General features: G+C 50.3%; 1 protein-coding gene across 3 annotated transcripts; it reads right to left on the bottom strand.

Annotated features, from left to right (window-relative positions):
• Nucleotides 1–495: 495 nt before the first annotated feature.
• Nucleotides 496–17949, bottom strand: LOC123377776 (diacylglycerol O-acyltransferase 2-like). Of its 3 annotated transcripts, XM_045031018.1 has the most exons (10): nt 17483–17949; nt 15682–16267; nt 15371–15599; nt 13216–13344; nt 10899–11006; nt 9266–9336; nt 7806–8010; nt 6393–6567; nt 5697–5899; nt 496–4438 (listed from the first exon to the last, which is right to left on the bottom strand). In XM_045031018.1, the coding sequence occupies exons 3-10, from the start codon at nt 15408–15410 to the stop codon at nt 4284–4286; spliced, it is 1086 nt and encodes a 361-aa protein (XP_044886953.1). In that variant the 5' UTR covers nt 15411–15599; nt 15682–16267; nt 17483–17949; the 3' UTR covers nt 496–4283. The 3 variants fall into 3 exon arrangements, with proteins under 3 accessions (XP_044886953.1, XP_044886954.1, XP_044886952.1); XM_045031019.1 differs by lacking the exon at nt 15682–16267; XM_045031017.1 differs by lacking the exon at nt 17483–17949 and having other exon boundaries at nt 15371–17384.
• Between the last annotated feature and the right edge of the window lie 618 nt (nt 17950–18567).

Below are 18567 nucleotides of genomic sequence, written 5' to 3'. Positions count from 1 at the left end.
GGCTCAAGTATTCAAATAAAAGGTTTGAGCCTCAAGAAGAAAGGCCTGTGGTAGAAAGGGGGCATTTCCCCTCCTTTTTGCTAATTTTTCCACCAGATCATACCTGAAATGGCTTTCACACACCCCAGCACCATCCACCCCCACCCCCACCCCCACCATTTCTCAGTGCCTCTCGCCCAACTGAGGATGGGCTTATTTACACAGGTTCTGGCATTTCAGCCTCTGAAATATGCCCTTTAGATTCGTGGTGAGAGTCAAGAGGCACGGAAGATTCACTACTTAATGTTCCATTTTTCTCTGCCAGGTATTAGCCAAATTCCAGCAAGCATTTCTAAAGCCAGTGGAAAGCTTCCTTCAGCCCCCGACAAGACCCTAGCATGCCCTGATGTGGCACCACTGCTGACTAGGGCATGTGTGTTAGCATTTCTGCAGGGAAGCCAGGAAATTGGGAGTGTAAAGTACTTAGAGGCTCTATAATAGGAAATTAACAAGCTCTTTAGAATGTTCCCTTTATTAGTATTTACTTTTGAAATGTTTGCATAGCTCTATTGTTTAATTGTGTGGGCATAAGGTGGTATCCGCAAGGGAGCATACAGGTGAGTGTGTAAAGTGCTCCAGTGATGATGCTGGATGATACTAATGCACTAGGTTGTAATGAATTAGATATTCCACATTCTAGAATTCATGAGCCCAAGCCTGCCTTCTGTGCGGAGCAGAGCTGGGGCAGGGCCATCTCTGCCACTGGGAATCTGAGAGGGGAGCTGCAAAGCAACCCGTTTTGTCCTCGCCACAGGATTGTGTTCATACGACTCAGCCTGGCCTCATGGGTGATCTTTGCTTTCAAAGCTGCTGTCATCTATGCCCAGGGAACAGCTCACCAGGATGCCCCTGGCCTGGGCCCAACACTGGGCACTACCCAAGCACCAGCTTTCCCTACAGCAAAGCAAAAGCTTTAAGCTAAGGGATGGGTCTTGTGCCATCACCTTCTCTGCTTGCAGAGGCTGGGGGGTCAGGTGCAGAAGCAGCCCTCTACCCCTGAATACTCTCTAAGGCCAGAAACAAGTTTCCTAGCTGTTTATTCTTGGCCTGGTTCTCTCACTCCTGTGCAGGGTGCTCTGCACCAGGTGCTGATGATGTCTCCACCTCAGAGGTGCTGAATTTCAGTGGGGCTGTGGACATGCAAATTGCTTTGGGAGCTTTGGAAATGGAGGAAATTATTACCATTGTTTCAGCCCTGTTTCCTCACAGACTTCGTGGAAAGCAGTGCCTGGCTGTGCTGTGCCCCTGATCTGCATCCTCCAGGGTTTAGTACCAGCATGTACCACGAGCGGGGCTAATCCATGCACTACTTTGCCTCTGATACTGCAGTGCGGGTGGCTTCAGACATTCCCCACTTGGAGGCCCTCAGCAGCTGCTCCAGCAGGCATCAGGCTGAGGCTTTGCTCACAAGTGATGGCAGTAGCAGAGCAGCTTTTGTTTTATGGAGTTGAGCTCCTCAGGGAGGTTAATCCCAGCCATAATGCTGGGATTGCCCTACGCTGGTACCAGCTGCCTGACATTACTCACTCGGCTTGAGAAACAAAACACTAACCCCTGGGACCTGAGCTAAGCACCAGGGGCTGGGTGCAGAAGCTCCTGCCTGGGGAGCTACCCAGTTATATTCCCCTGGCACCATTCGAATCTTCTCACCACAAAGAGTTTAGAGCTAGGGCAGGACCCTCTACTCAGTGCTCCCATAAGGTGCCACAGCCCCCCATTCTGGGCCTCCAGGCATGGCAGCACAGCAGGAGAGCACAGCTGAGAGCCACTGAGGTAGCTCAGAGCAGAATTATAGGGCCCCAGGCAATTGGAAGGGAGCCCAGCAATAGAATCTGTGACCACAGGAGCAACCCTGCCATCCCATTAAGCTACTCCATTAGAGTGACCAGATGTCCCAATTTTATAGGGACAGTCCTGATATTTGGGGCTTTTTCTTATATAGGTGCCAATTACCCCCCACCCCGATTTTTCACACTTACTATCTGGTCACCCTATACTCCATGCACAGGAGCTTGTGATAGACCCATTGTCATTTGTACAGTGGGAGTAGCAGGCTAGCTGCCCCCTCAACCAGCACAGGCTCACTGCTCAAGAGAGCTGTCTTCAGCAGGGAAAGGCTAGTGCACCCCTTTGGGCTGAATCCTATTGAATCCTCGGAACTACATGCAGCAGCCTCCCTTCTCCAAAGAACAATGAAGTGTCTTTGAAAGTCCTTAGGAGTGTGTGCTCTGAGCTCATGCATGGAGGGGTGTATGTATCACGTGTGTAAGGAGCAGTGTGTGTTTGTGTGCATGTCTGGGTATGGAGGGGGATGTCCAGGCACATGCATGGTTATGTTCTTGGCATGTATGTAGGTGTATGGACTACCACATGGTGCTTCCCCACCTCCAGAACTGCCGCCTTCTCACACAACGTGGGCCATGTCAGTATGAGATTTATAAAAATGTATTCAACAAAGAATCATTGAGGTGAGCGATGGACAAGCCCCATTGGATTGTCCCATCCAGCCCTGGAGCCAAAGCGGGATTGGCCCCTACAGCACAGTCCAGTCCTACTGTTTTGTCAGACCCAGCCTGAAATGCCCCATGTCCTGGGGCTCACACCCCTTCCCTTGGGAGACAACACCCAAGCTCAGTAATCTCACTATCCCTGAGAGACAGTCTGTATTTTCTCATCATCAATTGCCTCCAAACCTCTTAGTTACACCTGCCTTTACTCGTAACTAATTTCTTGCCCTCCCAAAGGGGACACACTTGTCAGAGGTTTGCAGACTTGCACGCTAGGCTTTCCCTCCAGGCTCCTGGGAGATTTTCTTGCTCTATTCTGATCCCCTTCCTAGGATCAATCTCTTTCTGGTCACATGGTGCCCAGAAATCACTGCAATCTCCCACGTGCGGTCTCCCCAGAGACTCTGCTATTGCTGTTCTGGGACCTGGTGTCTCTCCACAGGCAGCTCCAGGTGCACTGGCCTTTCCTGCTGCCAATTCACACAGACAGGGACAAGAAATTGTGAGGCTGGGACCCACGAGTGAAGAAAGTGGTGGATGGCACATACGGGGGCCATGGGGAAAACACAGGGATGGCCACAGCTCAGGCAGAGAACAAGATGTGTTGGGAAGGGGAGATGCAAGGGGAAAAATCTTGTGCATCCTGGCTACGTCCTGGCCAGAGTCTCACCAAGCTTCCCATGAACTCCCTGACTGTCCATCCCTCCTCACTGTGGGAAGGGAAGCCATGAACCTGCCCTGATTCTAAGGCTGAGGCAAAGCTGCCTGTGCTAACCACCACAGGGAGAACTCCCCAACCCGGTGCAGGGATGACATGTCCCCTTGGGGGTAAACAGCCTGACATGCCCGCTTCTGAGCGACACGTTTAGCCAGCAAAACAGAGATGGAAGGACAAACCCTCCCAGGAGGCTCCATTCTACATGGGCACCAGGGACAGACAAGGCCACAAGGAGTTATAGCTGCCCAGCTTTCCTTAGGCAAGGAGTTGAGTCAGCAGCCAGCTCCTCAGAGACCCTCAGTCTCAGGGCCCTGCCCCTCACAACACACCCTGCATGGCATTGCAGGCCCCTCTGGTAACACTGTTTTTCACATTCGCTACAGTCAAGGGTTTTCCCTCCATTTTTCTCCTCCCTCCCCTCTTTTCCCCCATTCTATCCATCTCACCCTCCCTCCTTCTCAGCCAGACCTGGAGCCCTGGGCAGAGTTTAGCCTGCAGGGTTGCATTTCTCTGTTCCATTAGCAGCAGCACAAAGCTACTATTCATCTCCCTCCAGGAGAGCGGGGTCCGGGCAGAGGAGAAATGTCCCCACACACATTCCCCCATGTCCCTCTGCTCACATGCACACTCCCCATCCCTTCCAAGCCCCAGCACCTGTCCTTCCTGTGCTCCTCCCTTCCCTGAGGGGGCTTTGGGAGTTGAGGAAGCCAACTCACTGCATTGCCCATGGGAGCGAGCAGAAAGCACACAGGAAACGCGGGGATATGACAAGCAAGGAGCTCCCTCCTTCCTTCCTTCATCTTCTGGAGGGAACAAACAGAAGCAGAGCCTGGGGCAGCACCAAGGGGACAAGTGAGTAAGGCACTGGGGGAGAGAGCAAGCAGTAGTTGGGGTGAACAGTATGTCCCTGAGAGCCCCCATCCTGCCAGGTAAGCTGCCATTCCAACCTCCATGAGCAGGCAGCCCTTGCGAGTTAGGGCTTGGCTGCCCAAAGTCCCCCGGCTTCTCTCCGACCTCAGTCACAAGATCCTCAGCTCGTCCGCCTCCGACAGGCCATACTTGGCTTTGTGGTCATTGAAGAGCTTGAGCAGGGAGCGGATGTACATAGCATGGTACAGATCCACCGTCTCGTGGCTAGGCTCCTGGATCCTGGGCACCGTCACAGGTTCTCCTACTGCCAGAGCCAGAAAGAGGGTGGAAGAGTGAATCCTAAGCACATAGAATAAACCAGCTGGTACAGCTGGGAGGAGACTCTGCCCCTCATAATGAGCTGGGCCTTGGAATGCTAATGCTAAACTTTCTTCCTAGTGAATTCTTACATACGGGCAATAGTACCACAGAGACAGCAACAGCACCTGGCCACAAGCATGGGGCAGAGAGGGAAGGAAGAGAACACACTGTGCCCTGGGATCACACCCACCAACTGCAGGATCACAAGCCCCCTGGGCCCACTCTGCCAATTGCTGGATTTCACTCCTCACATTATGAGTTTTTGGCTTCCACACCTTCCACAAACTCAATGGCAAGTGGAACCCTCTCTGTCAGCTTAGACCAGGGGTTCTCAGGACAAATTTTTGGTGGCCTCAGAGTGCGGCCACCAACTCTTGCTGGTGGCCGCGCTCAATTTTTTTCCTAAAATACTTAATTAGTTTCGGGAAAAACAAACAAATATGCACATATTCACATTCAAATCATTGTAATTTATTTATTGCTAGCTAATAAGTCTGTTGTGAAAAGTGATATTAACAAACATACAAATATCACTTTTCACAGCAGACTTACTCAGCCCCAACAAACCTGGGGACAAATTAAGCTGGGGCTGAGTAAGTAAGTCAGGGGAGCCAGCAGGAGCCAGGGGTGATTGGGTTGGGGATGCTGGGGGAAATAGTTGGGGGCCAGCGCCTGATGCCCCGTAGCCAGAGCCAAAACACCGTGGCTGGGGGATGGAGCCCAAAGCTGCAGGGCCAGAGCCTGGCATCTGTGGCCGCGCAGGTGTAGCCAGGGCTGGAGCCCGAAGACCAATGGCCAGAGCTTGCTGCCACACTCCCCCAGGGGTGAATCCCAAAACCTGAGCCTCACCACCCCTGGAGAGGTGGGGAACTCACCAGCAGCCTGCTCCTCCAGCGTTGTACCCCAGTTGTCTCCAGAGGGGGCAGGGCTCAACCCCTGCTTGCAGCCCTAGTATCCAACACCAAGGCAGCGCATCCAGGAGCAAAGGAGGTGGGGGAGGCTGCTGCTTGCCCCACCCTCCCCCCAAATCACAGTCCAGGAGACTGTGGCCACAAGAAAAGCTGCTGGTGGCCGCATGTGGCTGCTGTATCCACATTTGAAAATCGCTGGCTTAGACAACCAGGACTCAACCCCCACCACCTACCAGTGCCCGGGCTTTTGGAGCAGCCCAAGCCATAGGAGAAGAGTAAGGGGATACTCACTGACAGTGGTGATAGGCTTCGGGTAGGGCAGGAAGCCTCGGGAATGGATAGAGGTTAAACCCCGTCCATAGAAGACGCAGGGAGCAAAGCCCACCAGCTTCTGGAACCTCTTCTGAATGCCCCTCATCCAGCTGCCCTCTTCAAAAACCACTTGCCGGAAGAGGTCGTTCTCACCAAAGGAGAAGGCAGGAACCAGGTGTGCCCTGGGGGAGAAAGCATTGTACTATGAGTACCCTCCGCAGCCAGCGCCCCCACTCCCAGGGTAGCACTCGCTACCAAGGGTGCGGAACCATTTGTCTAGTGCGGGTGCTGAGCACCACTGAACCAAACTGTAAACCCTCTATATAATGGAACCCACTTCAAGCCAGTGGGTGCAGCCATATCCCCAGGACCTGTAGTTCCAGCATCTATGCTCACTACTGCACCTCAGCACCATGGGGCCCTGCAACAAACTTGATAATATTTAACCAGTCTCCCTTGGGAGCCACAGTAAGTAGCAGCTGAGGCACACTCACTATCCTATCTCCTGGGTCCTACTGAAAGGTAGTCCAGGGATGGGCTGCCTGGGGAGATCCCAAGGAGGGGAGAGGTGCCAGGCCCTGTTTCCTGGGCAAGTGGCTGGCTTGGCAGGTTCCTGGAGGTGCTACCAGAGGAGTTGGAGGCCTCTCAGGACAGTGTCTGGCTGATGATACTCACCCATGCTGCAGCGCCATCCGAACAAAGCCTTTGCGGTTTTTGAGGATTAATGTGGTGACTCCTGGCTGGCAAGACAGCGACTCGGCCGCACCTCCAATCACGATGGCCACAGCGTTCCCACTGCCATTCTGAGAGAGCAGGTACCCTATTGCCCGGCGCGTCACAGGGCACAGGCCTAAAGAGAAGAGCACCAAGGGAACATGAGGAGAACTGCAATGGAAACCAGCTCTTGGCCCACCTGAGAACCCCTTGACTCACCAGATGACCTGGGGGATAGACCCCTGGCCCCAATCTCTGAATGAGTTTGGGGGGCTTGGAACCAGGCCTACAGTTAGGATTTGAGGAGAACATCCCAACAAGCAAGGGCAGGTGGATGATCAGGTGCCCTCCACTCAGGCATGCAGAAGGTGCAGGGGAGCTATTCTCTTTCCTTCCTCCCAGCATAGAGTTAGGAGCGCTGAGCCCTGCCCAGAGCCACATGCTGTAGGCAGACCTATGTCCCTGCCCAGGAGCCCAACACGTGGAATAAGGGCGACACCCTGTGTCCACCCAGGAGCCACGGGGTCTCTTGCTCTGGAGGGTGCAATAGGATAAGGAGATCAGCAGAGCTGAGGCCGAAATGGGCACTCACTGGGCCCCAGCTCCTGAACGCCCATGTTAGCTAGCAGCAGGAAGCAGCAGCTGTGCCAGGCAGAATGCAGTTTCCCAGGGGATGTTATGGTGCCATTTTCAGTGACTGAGCCTGGGAATTGGCACTCGGGGAGTGGAGGACATAGAGCAGAGCACACTTCACGTCTGGGCTGCATGAAAGATGACAGTTGCTCAGGTCTTTGAGCTTTCCTAGGGGATGGTGCAAGGAACAATCCCTAGGGAAGCCCTATGTAGCCCATGAAATACTCGAGCTCTGTGGCGTTCCCCTGTCTTTCCTTCTCTAGGGCCTGGCTGCGGCATGGAATTCCATCGCCCAACCCAGGCAGAGGAGCAATGGCGGAGTGGGAGGGGGCAGGCTAGAGTAGTGCTGGGTGTGGGGCAGAATGGAGGTGCAGTAGCAGAGCATGGTGGGAGAATCTCAGTGAGCTGCTGACTGCACTGAGCCTGGCCCAGGCAGCAATGTCAAGCTGACATTTTGGCAAGTACTAAAATTTGCTTTAGTCTCAGGGGAAAAAAAAAACAACAGAAGCAGAGAACAGAATGATGTTGCCAGCAGTAGATTCAGTATCCAGAGGGTTCGAAAGGGGCTTTGGCCAGACGCTGCAGAGGGAAGGGACTCAGGTGATCAGTGATGGAAAGAAAGGAGAGGAGAGGAGCTGGCTATTTTACAGATCTCCTAGGTCTCTTGTATTAGCCACATCTGCAACACTTCTGGTGTGATTCGCTGGACCTGCGCAAGGGACACTCCCTGAGCATGCTCACCCCCACTCATCAGGTACTCCCGGAAGACCGGCAGCCGGAAGTTGCCAGCCAGCGTGGCCAGGAAGGGTCTGATGCCGGGGAACTTCTCAGAGAAGCCAGTGGACTCAGTGATGAAGTTGCAGAAGGCCCCAACGCAGAGGATCCCATGGGGGTGTGCGCCAATGATATAATTGTGACTGGGGAGGAGGCTGTGAGTCTTCACTAACTAGAGGGAGAAGATACATAATCAATGGGGAAGGCAGGGACTGGTGGGGGAAGAGGGAAGGAGGACCCTGGTTGGGTCACAGGTCTCTACACATGACTGCAGGTGGGCAGTGCTGGATAAATACCAACTTGGCAATCCCCACCTGGCGCACCCCTCACCCCCACAAACAGATGGGCAAATCAACACATAAGAGCGGCCATACTGGGTCAGACCAAAGGTCCATCTAGCCCAGAATCCTGTCTTCCACCATTGGCCAATGCCAGGTACCCCAGAGGGAATGAACAGAACAGGCAATCATCTAATGATCCATCCCCTGTTGCCCATTCTCAGCTTCTGGCAAACAGAGGCTAGGGACACCATCCCTGCCCATCCTGGCTAATAGCCATTGATGAACCTATCCTCCATGAATTTATCTAGTTCTTTTTTGAACCGTTATACTCTTGGCCTTCACAACATCCCCTGGCAAGGAGTTCCACAGGTTGATTGGATGTTGTGTGAAAAAAATACTTCCGTTTGTTTGTTTTAAACCTGCTGCCTATTAATTTCATTTGGTGACCCCTAGTTCTTGTGTTCTGGGAAGGAGTAAACACCACTTATTTACTTTCTCTACACCAGTCATGATTTTATAGACCTCTATCATATCACCCCTTCGTCGTCTCTTTGCCAAGCTGAAAAGTCCGTCTTATTAATCTCTCTTCATAGAGCAGCCTTTCCTTTCATTCCTGAGCTGACCTGTGCTCAGTAGTTACTCCCTCATCCAAAATAAATATATGTGCTGAACAGTTATTGAATTGCTGAATTTTGTGGGGGCTGGGATTCGATTTGGGGGCAAGCATCTGCACCGGATGTGATCCTAAAGATTCTTTGACGAGTAAGGTGTCTGTTGTCTCAAATGTCCACTAGGGGGTAGCAGGAGGTCACATTAATTCCAGCATCAATTTTTAAAACAAATTTCTGTCGGCTTTACTGGAAGCTCCATGCAGGGTCTGGCCTGGCGTCTACAGAAAAATGCATGTGCAATTTCAGGGGCAGGTGGATGTACTGGGCACCCATGAAGCTGCCAGCAATCAGGTTGCAGGATGGATGTATACAGAGACATGAGAGATTTATTCAGGCAAGGAGGGCCCAACAGAGATGCCTGAGAGACTTAGGAGCTTGTCCAGAGGTTTGCAGGAAGTCAAAATTCTACAGTATAGCACTCAGCACATACTGTATGGACAGCAAGGGCATGGCACACCTGCCCAGCACGGCTTACCTGAATAGGGAAATAATCTCGGAAATGCTTCCAGACAGGCCAGTTTCGAACCCATGCCGACCTCCTCCCACCTGCAAACCACACAAGAGGGAGTAGGTGTGAGGGCAAGGATCTCACACAGACACTGACACTGTGAGGACAGACTCCACTTCCACTGGGAGGTTGGTCACTTCCTCTTCCTTTTAGCCCTTGCCTCCCAGCAGACCAGAGCTAGTCAGAACATTGGTGACGACCTGATTTTTATTTATTTATTTTACTGTTAACAGTTTGCAGAGATGTGCAGTTTTCACTGGAAAGATTGGGGGAGGGAGGAGAAATTGTACTGTGCAGCCTGTTGGCCAAGGCATTGCCCTGGGATGTGGGATACCCAGGCTCAAGATCCTGCTCTGCCTGATTCAGAGTGATCTGGGATGAAAAGCTATGCTCTGAATCAGGCACAGAGCAAGGATTAGAACCTGGGTCTCCCACACTGCAGGCCAGCGCCTTACTCACTAGGATGCACACGTGTGTTCTGATGCGAACACAGACATTTTGGCACAATTCGGTTTTAGATCAGTTGTCCAAAAGGTCATTTTATTGCAGCGAGGAACAAAACAGCTTTTGAAACCTTGGAAGTTGCCACGAAGAGCCAGCTCTAGGCCTATCCTCTCACAGGGCCAGTATCTCCTGGGTATATTATGGGCTGCTGCCCTCTAGTGTCATACAGCAGACCTATTCTTTTGCAGACGTTCCCACTACTAACTGGCTTTCTCCTCTGATATTTTGCAAAAATAGCTGTGCCACAATCCAGGCAGGGGCAATGACAAGAGACCACCACAAACTGCTGCAACTTTGGAGCGTAGTCCCCAACTAGACCTCATACAGTGACCATCCATCACAGCCACACTGGGGATTGCTGGAAAGACTGACTCTTTTGGGGAACCCCTGCACCTCTGTAGTTTGTCTTTGTCACTAGGCCGGAGAAATGATTCTGGAAATCTTACCTTCTCTGGCTGCTTATGCCTCAGCTGATGTAATGATTCTCTGTGCATATTTGTGCCCTACTAGAAGGAATCACAACTGCCCAGAACTATGTCATAGGCCCTGTATTGCTAACAGATAAAGGAGAGTCTCCTTAATCTCAGGTGGCAGGAGTCTGTGCTTCTGGACTATCCCTGCTGCTGCTGTAAATGTTGCTAGGTGTTACAATACAGAGAAACAGAATGAAATTAAACAGAGTTCCAGCCCGGGTGCTGTCAGAGTCACATTTTAATCACACATGACACTGAGCAGATGTTGTGGAAGGGCCAGTCACTAAAGATCATTAAATAAGCAAGCAAATAATGGAAGATGAGAGGGGAAAAACAGCAAAGAGCACACAAAGATCTTTGCACAATCTGCTGTAAACTTTATGGTTTACTCCGTGTGTGTGTCTCTGGACCTATTTCCCTTGCTCTTGGGGAAATGCCTTTAGCGTGAGTGTGATTTAGCAAATACCTGGACCTGAAGACCTACAAACACAGATCATACTCTCAGAGACAAGGACATACATGCAAGGGGTTGGACAGACATCTGAATCCTCCAGCAAGTCTGTCTCCCCTCTGTCCTGCTATGCATACACATACGCAGTAAATTAGGCTGTACCTTCCCATACCTTGCTCCGGTGCGTCCCAGTCCAAGATTACCCAGGCAAAGTATAGAGCAGAAACTGGCCAGAAACTGGTGAAAACCAAATAGACGAGGAGAAATAGGGCGACGATTCCTGAGGGTATCACAAGCAAGAGATTAGCTCACATATCCCATAATGCCCTAGTTCTAATGTGGGATGAGATGAGCGTCCACAGTGTATCCCATCCTCTTTGGGCTGATTCAGAACTGGGCAGATCTTCCCACCCACCCCAGAAAATATCTGATTCCCAGCACATGTCTGTAGGCCAAAATGCCTGCTTATTTGCTGTGTGTTCTGACTGGCTGTGTTTCAGCCCTGACCAACCAATCCAGACCCATTAAGCCTCCACGCTGAATCGGTAAGGGCAGAACAACAGCCAGACTGGCTTTGCTGCACTAGTAAAATTTGGGGCCCTAATTCATTACCTGTGGTGCTCCCTGGAAAGAGGCTGCGTTGGAGACAAGATTCAGGCCTTTTTACTACTGTCATCTTTAGCTGTACAGCCTGTCTAGGCACCACAATAGTAAAACCTCAAGAGCCTGGTCTATGCTGGAGCCACTCTGATGGAGAATTACAGGCTCCAATGTTCCTAGTACAGATGCAGCCTGTGTGGGAGCCTCCCCAGGTCAGAGACAAGCAGCCAAAGCTGAGCATCAACTCTGGACAGCAGGAGACACTTCTAAAGGGGGTGCTATGTCTGGCCAAACAGCTTCAGATATGAGAAAGCCTGCTGAACCCGAGCCCCTCTGACCCCCAACGTATATCGTGTTCTCAAACTACAGCCCACTTCTAGTACATGGAGCAACCGGGGAAAGAGCATGAGAGGCTTAGACTGCAGTAACCACATGTGCTGGGACTGTGCCACATGCAGACCCACCAGAGGTCTCAAAATGCAGCCTGCCTACCACTGAGTCTATTGGTGGAAAGCTAATCCCATATTTGTAGAACTTGCTGAGGTACATATTAGTATAATTTCTATTGCAGTAGCACCTCGGGGCCTCAGGCAAGAATCAGGCCCCATGGTCCAAGGCACTGGACAAACTGAACAAAAAGATGGTCCCTGCCCCCAGCAGTTTACAGCCTAGGACTGTAGGTAACAATGTCTCAAGTCTCTTTAGGGCTAGTCTACGCTGGCAATGTTAAAGTGCTGCCATGGCAGCGCTTTAACATTGCTTGTGTAGTCGCGGCACCACCTCCACGAGGGGCGCAGCTCCCAGCGCTGGGGCACTGTCTACACTGGCGTTTTACAGCGCTGAAACTTGCCGCGCTCATGGGGCTGAGAAAGTTACAGCATTGTAAAGTGCCAGTGTAGACAAGCCCCGTGTCTCAACTACAAATTCAGTCTTCTGAAAAGCTGAAGCCATTTACCACTAATCCTCCCTTCCCTTTTAAATCAATTATTCTGCAAGCACTAACTTGATCTGATTTGGAAGTCACAGTCCCAAAACAGAATTCCGCAGAATAAGATAATTAAGCTAACGGGAAGTCTCCTGTCACAGAGTGCAGCTGGGAGGTGGCGGGGGGGGGGGCGGTATCTGTAAGTGAGCCAAGGCACCTCCTATCCCCTCTGTAAGTGGAGGCAAGCTGAAGGAGCTGAATTCCTGCTTGGGATTCTGAGCTATTTCATCTGTGGTTGTGCTCGAAGGCCCCAGTCAGGATCAGGACCTTGTCCTGCTAAGCACTGTACAAACACTTACGGAGACAGTCTCTGCCCCCCGCCCCCAAATCCACAATCTAAGCTTTTTCTGGGGGGTTAGGAGGAGGCCCTTTGTATCCTGAGAAGGTGGATTGATGCCAGGCCTAATTTGAATGCAGTTAACCCCACCTATACAGGGGCCTTTACCCCAAAGCACTTTGTCCTTCAGCAAGCTCGAAATGCAACCCCAGAAGGCAAGGAGAGAAGCAGACAGCCCAAGGGGGCACACCACGTTGCACAGCTGTGAGGGGAAAGATGTTGGCTCAGGATCACACAGACCTCTGCTCCTATGAAAAGTATCATGGGGTATTTTTCTGAGGTCTCATCTGAAAATCCTTCCCCCACTAACCAGCAAAGATCTCTTGCACCCCTCATTCCCCTGGGCAAGACTGCTGTTCTTCCTGGTCCCTGGTCATTCCCTCAGGCCTTAGTGCTGGATTTTCCGATGTCCTGAATTTTTGTGAAATTATCAACCGTGGTGCTAGGGATAGAGAGTAACAAATCATACGGACCCCAATGCAGAATCTCAACAACCCCACAGCAGTATCTGATTGGTGAGAGAGATGGAGAATGGCATGCCTCCTCCTGCCAGCTGGGTCTACTCACCCATCAGCAAGAAGCTGAGGACCCACTGCAGAACTGAGAGGAGCTGGATGCATGCTCGGAACTCCCGCTGCGAGGGCCAGGGCACGGTGAGCAGAGTATGCAGGGCGGCCTGAACGCTGGCACGGCTCCCTGCAAAGCACACACACCATTTGGTTTGCACTTGTGATCGATCACTTCCTGAGCCTGCTGCTGGTCATGCTGCACTTACCTGCTGAGCCTCTTCTCTCCCTCACCCCCATAACACACAACCCCCAAAAACACGCACAATCCCACACACACCTACACCTTCACATGCACGCACGCGCACACACACACACGCAGTCCCCCCCATTGCATGCACCGACACACAGCTGCACAAACCACTCCATGCACCAAAACATATAGTCACCCCACTGCCCATACATGTGCACCTGCAGGCCCTTGCACATACACTGAGCCCGCAGCACGTACACACACAGGGCTGATTCCTCAGTGGCTGTCTCCAGTAGCCCAGGCTGACCACAGGTGCAGAAGATGAATATGAAGCTCAGAGCAGAGAGGGAGAGAGGGCAAGGCCCAGTGGGGCTTTTGTGCTGGGATGGGGATGAGGGTGTGCTGCTAGGTGAATGAAGTACATCCAAGGACGTTCCAAGATCCTGAGGGGACTGGAGACTCCTCCAGAGTCTGGGGAGGAGTCTCCCTGGGCCCGTTCAGCCTCATAGGGAAGGAGTTTGGCAAAACATTCAAGTTTCAAAGCTGGCCAGATTCCCAGGGAGGCCAGATTCTGCACAAGGCTGGGGTCACTCTGCTGCATGCAAGGCAGCAGCCATCCTTTCTATAGATGTGTGCTGGGGAAGCCTGAGCTAGGAGTCATGGGAAGCAGGGGGGCAAGTACGCACCCGGCTAAAGCGTCCCAGCAGGCAGGAGCGTCTGAACTAGTGACAAACGAGCCGGAATGTGCAAGGCTCATGGTCCTGTCCTGCAATGCCTGATAAGGTGACCTCGCCCCTGCCCCAGGCCTTGATTCCTGAAAGAGGGAGTTCAACAGCACTAACTTGCTTCACTTCTCCTCCCCCCAGCTAACCTTGGTGAACAATTAACTCCCACTGATGGCACAGCAAACACAGTGAGGGGCTTTCGATCCCTCCTCCTCTCTGGACTGGAGTCAGATTCCAAATTCCATGTGCACACCCATCCTCTCCTTGCCATGGAAGGGCTCAGTGTTTGTGTGAGGAATTTAGGCTGAGCTGCGAGAGCCTCCATGTGCCAAATGGCCTGTCCCACCAAGGCCTGACCACAAGGCAACTGGCTCACAGGGCACTCAGAAGAGTTGCACAGAGTCACAGCTGGCCTTTCCGTGGCTGGGAAAATAACTTTGGCAGGTGCTGTAATTTTAACAACCCCCAAGACATGTATCTACATAGCTAGAACAGAGGGGCCCCAGCATACATTGCTGTGCTGGATCAGAGGAAAGCCAGGAACAGGAGGTCACAGAAAAGCCACCAAATCCAGATTTGTGTCAGACCCATCCAGCTTTGGGGGTTCATCCCTTCCAGAGGCAAATCCAAATCATGGGCAGGGCAGTGGAAATTAAATGAATATGGGAGCTCTCATTGGGTTTGAATGCATGTGTTTTCTTCCCCAGAGCAGTTTACCACGTTCTGTCAAATCCATTACTCATCCCTGATACACGCCAGACAGACTCCCCAATGTATCACACCGGATCCCAGAAATCTCATACCCCACAGTTCTGCCCTTAGTTGAGCGAGGGCCAAATCCAGCACACTTTACTCAGATTTACTTAGCTCTCACTGCTGTTAAAATCAGCGGGAATCTTTCCTGAGTAAGAGTTGCTAGATGCTTTCCTTTGATTTGGGCTACATGTCTGAATTAGCACTCAAGCAGGGAGAATTTGCCACCCTTTGCAGCCCCCTATTTTGGTGAACTACCTGATGCTCCTTTGCAATGTCAATTTCAGAGAATTCATTCCTGCAGAGTAATTTGAGGGATTTGTGCCCTGCAGCTGCTGCTGCTACACAATATTTATAAAAAGCCTTCCCCTTTTATTAAACAGCGTAAAACAAGTGTATAACAACAAATACTAATCAATTGACTAGAAACTGGCAAGTCTAGAGCATTATAAATAAACTTCAAATATGCTTTGCAATTTTCTTACCACTACGATTTTGGGAATAGGCTGCAATAATTGTTTTCATGTTGGTAACAAGTTCTCTCCCAGACTTTGGATCCGCAGGTTAAAAAGCAGGTTTGCAAATCTCAACCTGTGAAACTGATTGTGTGTCCAACTGCTTTGAAGCGCCACTGTCTGGCCCAAGGTAAACTGCCCGCACTGGAGGGGTGGTGGACAAACCCTGTCCTTCATTTGAAAAAGCAAGAAGAAAACCCTGTGGTATTAAAAAGGAGGAGTTAGCAGAAGGTCCCAGGTGGCTGTTTCCATAAAGGATCCTGCACCCTTCACCCACTTACACAAATGTACACAATGCTGGATATTTTCATCAGAAGACACTTGCCTGAGTCTGTCTTCCCCCCTGCTTGGAATGGTACTTTCCTGGGCATGTCACAAACTACTGCCCAGGTGTTAGTTGTGGGATTCTAATTAAAGGCAAGTTGAAAATGTAAAAAAGTCAAACTCAAATCATCATTTGTTAGAGGAAAGTAGCATTTGCCACACTGGCTCAGACTTTTAAATCCAGTAGCCAATAGCCAATATATTCAAGGCAGCACAACTGCCTCACTCCCTTCTACGATGCACCTGGCAAATTGGTCAAGGCTTCACAGGGGAAAGACTCCTTCCTGCTCACTGTAGCAGAGATTATACCTTGACGTAGAAGATCTGATTCCTTGTCCTAGGCATCCTTGACACACTGAACGCTTTTCCTGTCACCCATCTCTTCCAAGGCTTACTGGAAATCAGACCAGAACCACAGAAGCGGAAAGAAGACAGTCTGAAGCCAGAATCAGAATTCTGGGTTGTGGTATCCCAGGACTGATCCTACTCACACTGAAATCAATAGGAATCTTTCTACTGCCTTCTGGGTGCTGGAGTGGACTCCTAGGTATAATATATAGTTATTGAAGGAGGTTCCAGGCAATGCTATGTTAAGTGCTACAGAGTTGGGGTAAGATGTTCTGGGTCAGGCACTATATGAGGTTGCCACTGGATGTTCTCGCTCTCGGCTGTGCTCGGCTAGGTATTCAGCTGTTGCTGGTTGTTTAGGCAATCTGAGTACCTAGCTGGATGCTTATTTTTCCTCTTCTGCCTTACACTTTTCCGCAGTTTTCACAAGTGCGGCACTGACCACATTGACAACAGCAGCATGGAGGAAGTGGCAGGTATGCAGAATCCTTCCTCCTAAAAAATCTGCTTTTGTAAATTAGAGTGAATTTCAGTACTGAAGAGAAGTTCCACGTTTGCTGTTAAAAAAGGGCAAAATATCTTGTAAACGGGCAAATTCTAACTTCAGAAGAATGGATGCCACTTTAACCATTACTTCTGCTAAAAGCTACATTCACCAATAGAAAGAGAAAATATTTGTGTCATATTCCCAAGCACTGATAAAAATACAAGCCTTTGCACACATCTATTGCCAAAAGAGACCGCTCTAGCACCAAAACCACAACTTGTGTCAGAAGTTATATTTGGATTTTAAAAGGACTGGGAAAAAAAAAAGTGTCATTGAGGAGGAATTTTAGACTGTTGTGTGATAGGTATTTGAGAGAAACTTGACAAACCAAGGAGAAAGTATGCATGCTGTACATTTGCTAATGATTGCTTGGAATTTGTATCTATAGTTCTGAAGAAAGCTAGCACTAGGTTACTTTTTACCCTCTATTTGCTGCAGACTGGTTTGGATTTGAGATTCTGTAAAGCTTCTAGATTTTTATCGATCACTAGTGTATATTCACTACAGACTGACTGGTCTCCACCTCTAAATACAAGGTGTTGGCCTCACAGCTATTGCAGCCCGGTGCTTCCCGTGGACTAGGTTGTACATAGAGATGAACCTCCAGCTAAGACTAGCTCCTAAAAGGGGTCTCGAGAAGTTGGGAAAAGGTATTGCATTTTGATCCTCTTCGCAAAATTACATCTAATCTTGGTAATTATAGATGAGATTTAACAAATTAGCATCTTCCACCAAGTCAACACCATGCATTGTAAAGATTTAAACTTGTTTTTCCATTGCACATGCTAGGCTGCTCTAGCCTAAACAACTGGGACAGAGTTTTGTGTTCTACTTTGAGAGAGTCAGTCAAAAAGAACACTTACCTTACAGTAACTGTGGTTCGAGAGGTTTTGCCCATATGGCTCCTTCTCTTGAGGCACATGCACCCCATACATGCAAGATCAGGTTCTTTTGGCCAGTAGTAGCCACTGGGGCAACTCCTGGGCCTTAGATGCCCTTATCCCACACTGAGGGCATAAAGAGTGAAGTGTGCCCAACACCCCTCAGTTCCTTTGCCAATACAGGATTGAAGAAGTGTAGCACTCCTTAGCAGCAGCAAAAATGGTTGTGGAATCCATGTGGACAACCCATGCTGAAGAACCACCATTGCTGTAAGGGAGAGAACAGTTACTTTTTCAAGTATTTGTCCACATGGATCCCACTCTTGTCCTTTACAGGCTCTAACAATCCCTTGTTAATAGACATGATCAATCTATCAGGTATAGAAGGGTGCAGAATATCTAGTGACTTGTGTGACTTCTCTTCAATACTTCCAGTGGAACATTAAGGGTCTTGACCATACATTTCAGGTCTTGGAACGCATTGAAGTCATTTGTTGGACAAGGCATAGAGCAGTGGTTTTCAACCAGTGGTCCATTGATCCCTGGGGGTTCACAGACTACGTCTAAGATTTCCAAAGGGGTCCACACCTCCATTTGAAGTTTTGTAGGGGTCCGCAAATGAAAAAAAGGTTGAAAACCACTGACAGAGGGATTGACTGCTTCATCAAAATTGCCACTAGGATCGTTTCACCTCTCTCTCTAGGAGCTATGGTTGCACTAACTGACCTGGTTGGGAAGATCTATACTGCCTTTTAGGATAAGAGGATTTAACCCTAAAAGAGGGGAGAAAGGATGTTGGCTTGCAGGTATGTGGCTGCCTACCTCAGGACCATGACTCAAGCATATGGATATTGGACTGATGGACACAGAGGAGGATGCCAGAGACTTGCTCCCTGTGAGATACATGCCATCTCCTGTTTTAAGAGCAGTCTCAGCTCCACACTGGGAAGTCAGGGAAAGACCCAATGGAGGGGATGGGGGATGAGCAGGAGATAAGTCTCTACTGTGTCCTGATGGAGAAGATGGTGAGGCTACCCTTTCTGGTGCACTAGGGCACTCATCCATCC

This window comes from Mauremys mutica, chromosome 9, assembly GCF_020497125.1.
Source record: "Mauremys mutica isolate MM-2020 ecotype Southern chromosome 9, ASM2049712v1, whole genome shotgun sequence".
NCBI lineage: Eukaryota > Metazoa > Chordata > Testudines > Geoemydidae > Mauremys > Mauremys mutica.
The sequence above is the reverse complement of the archived record's forward strand: the minus strand, read 5'-3'. Positions and strand labels throughout refer to the sequence as shown.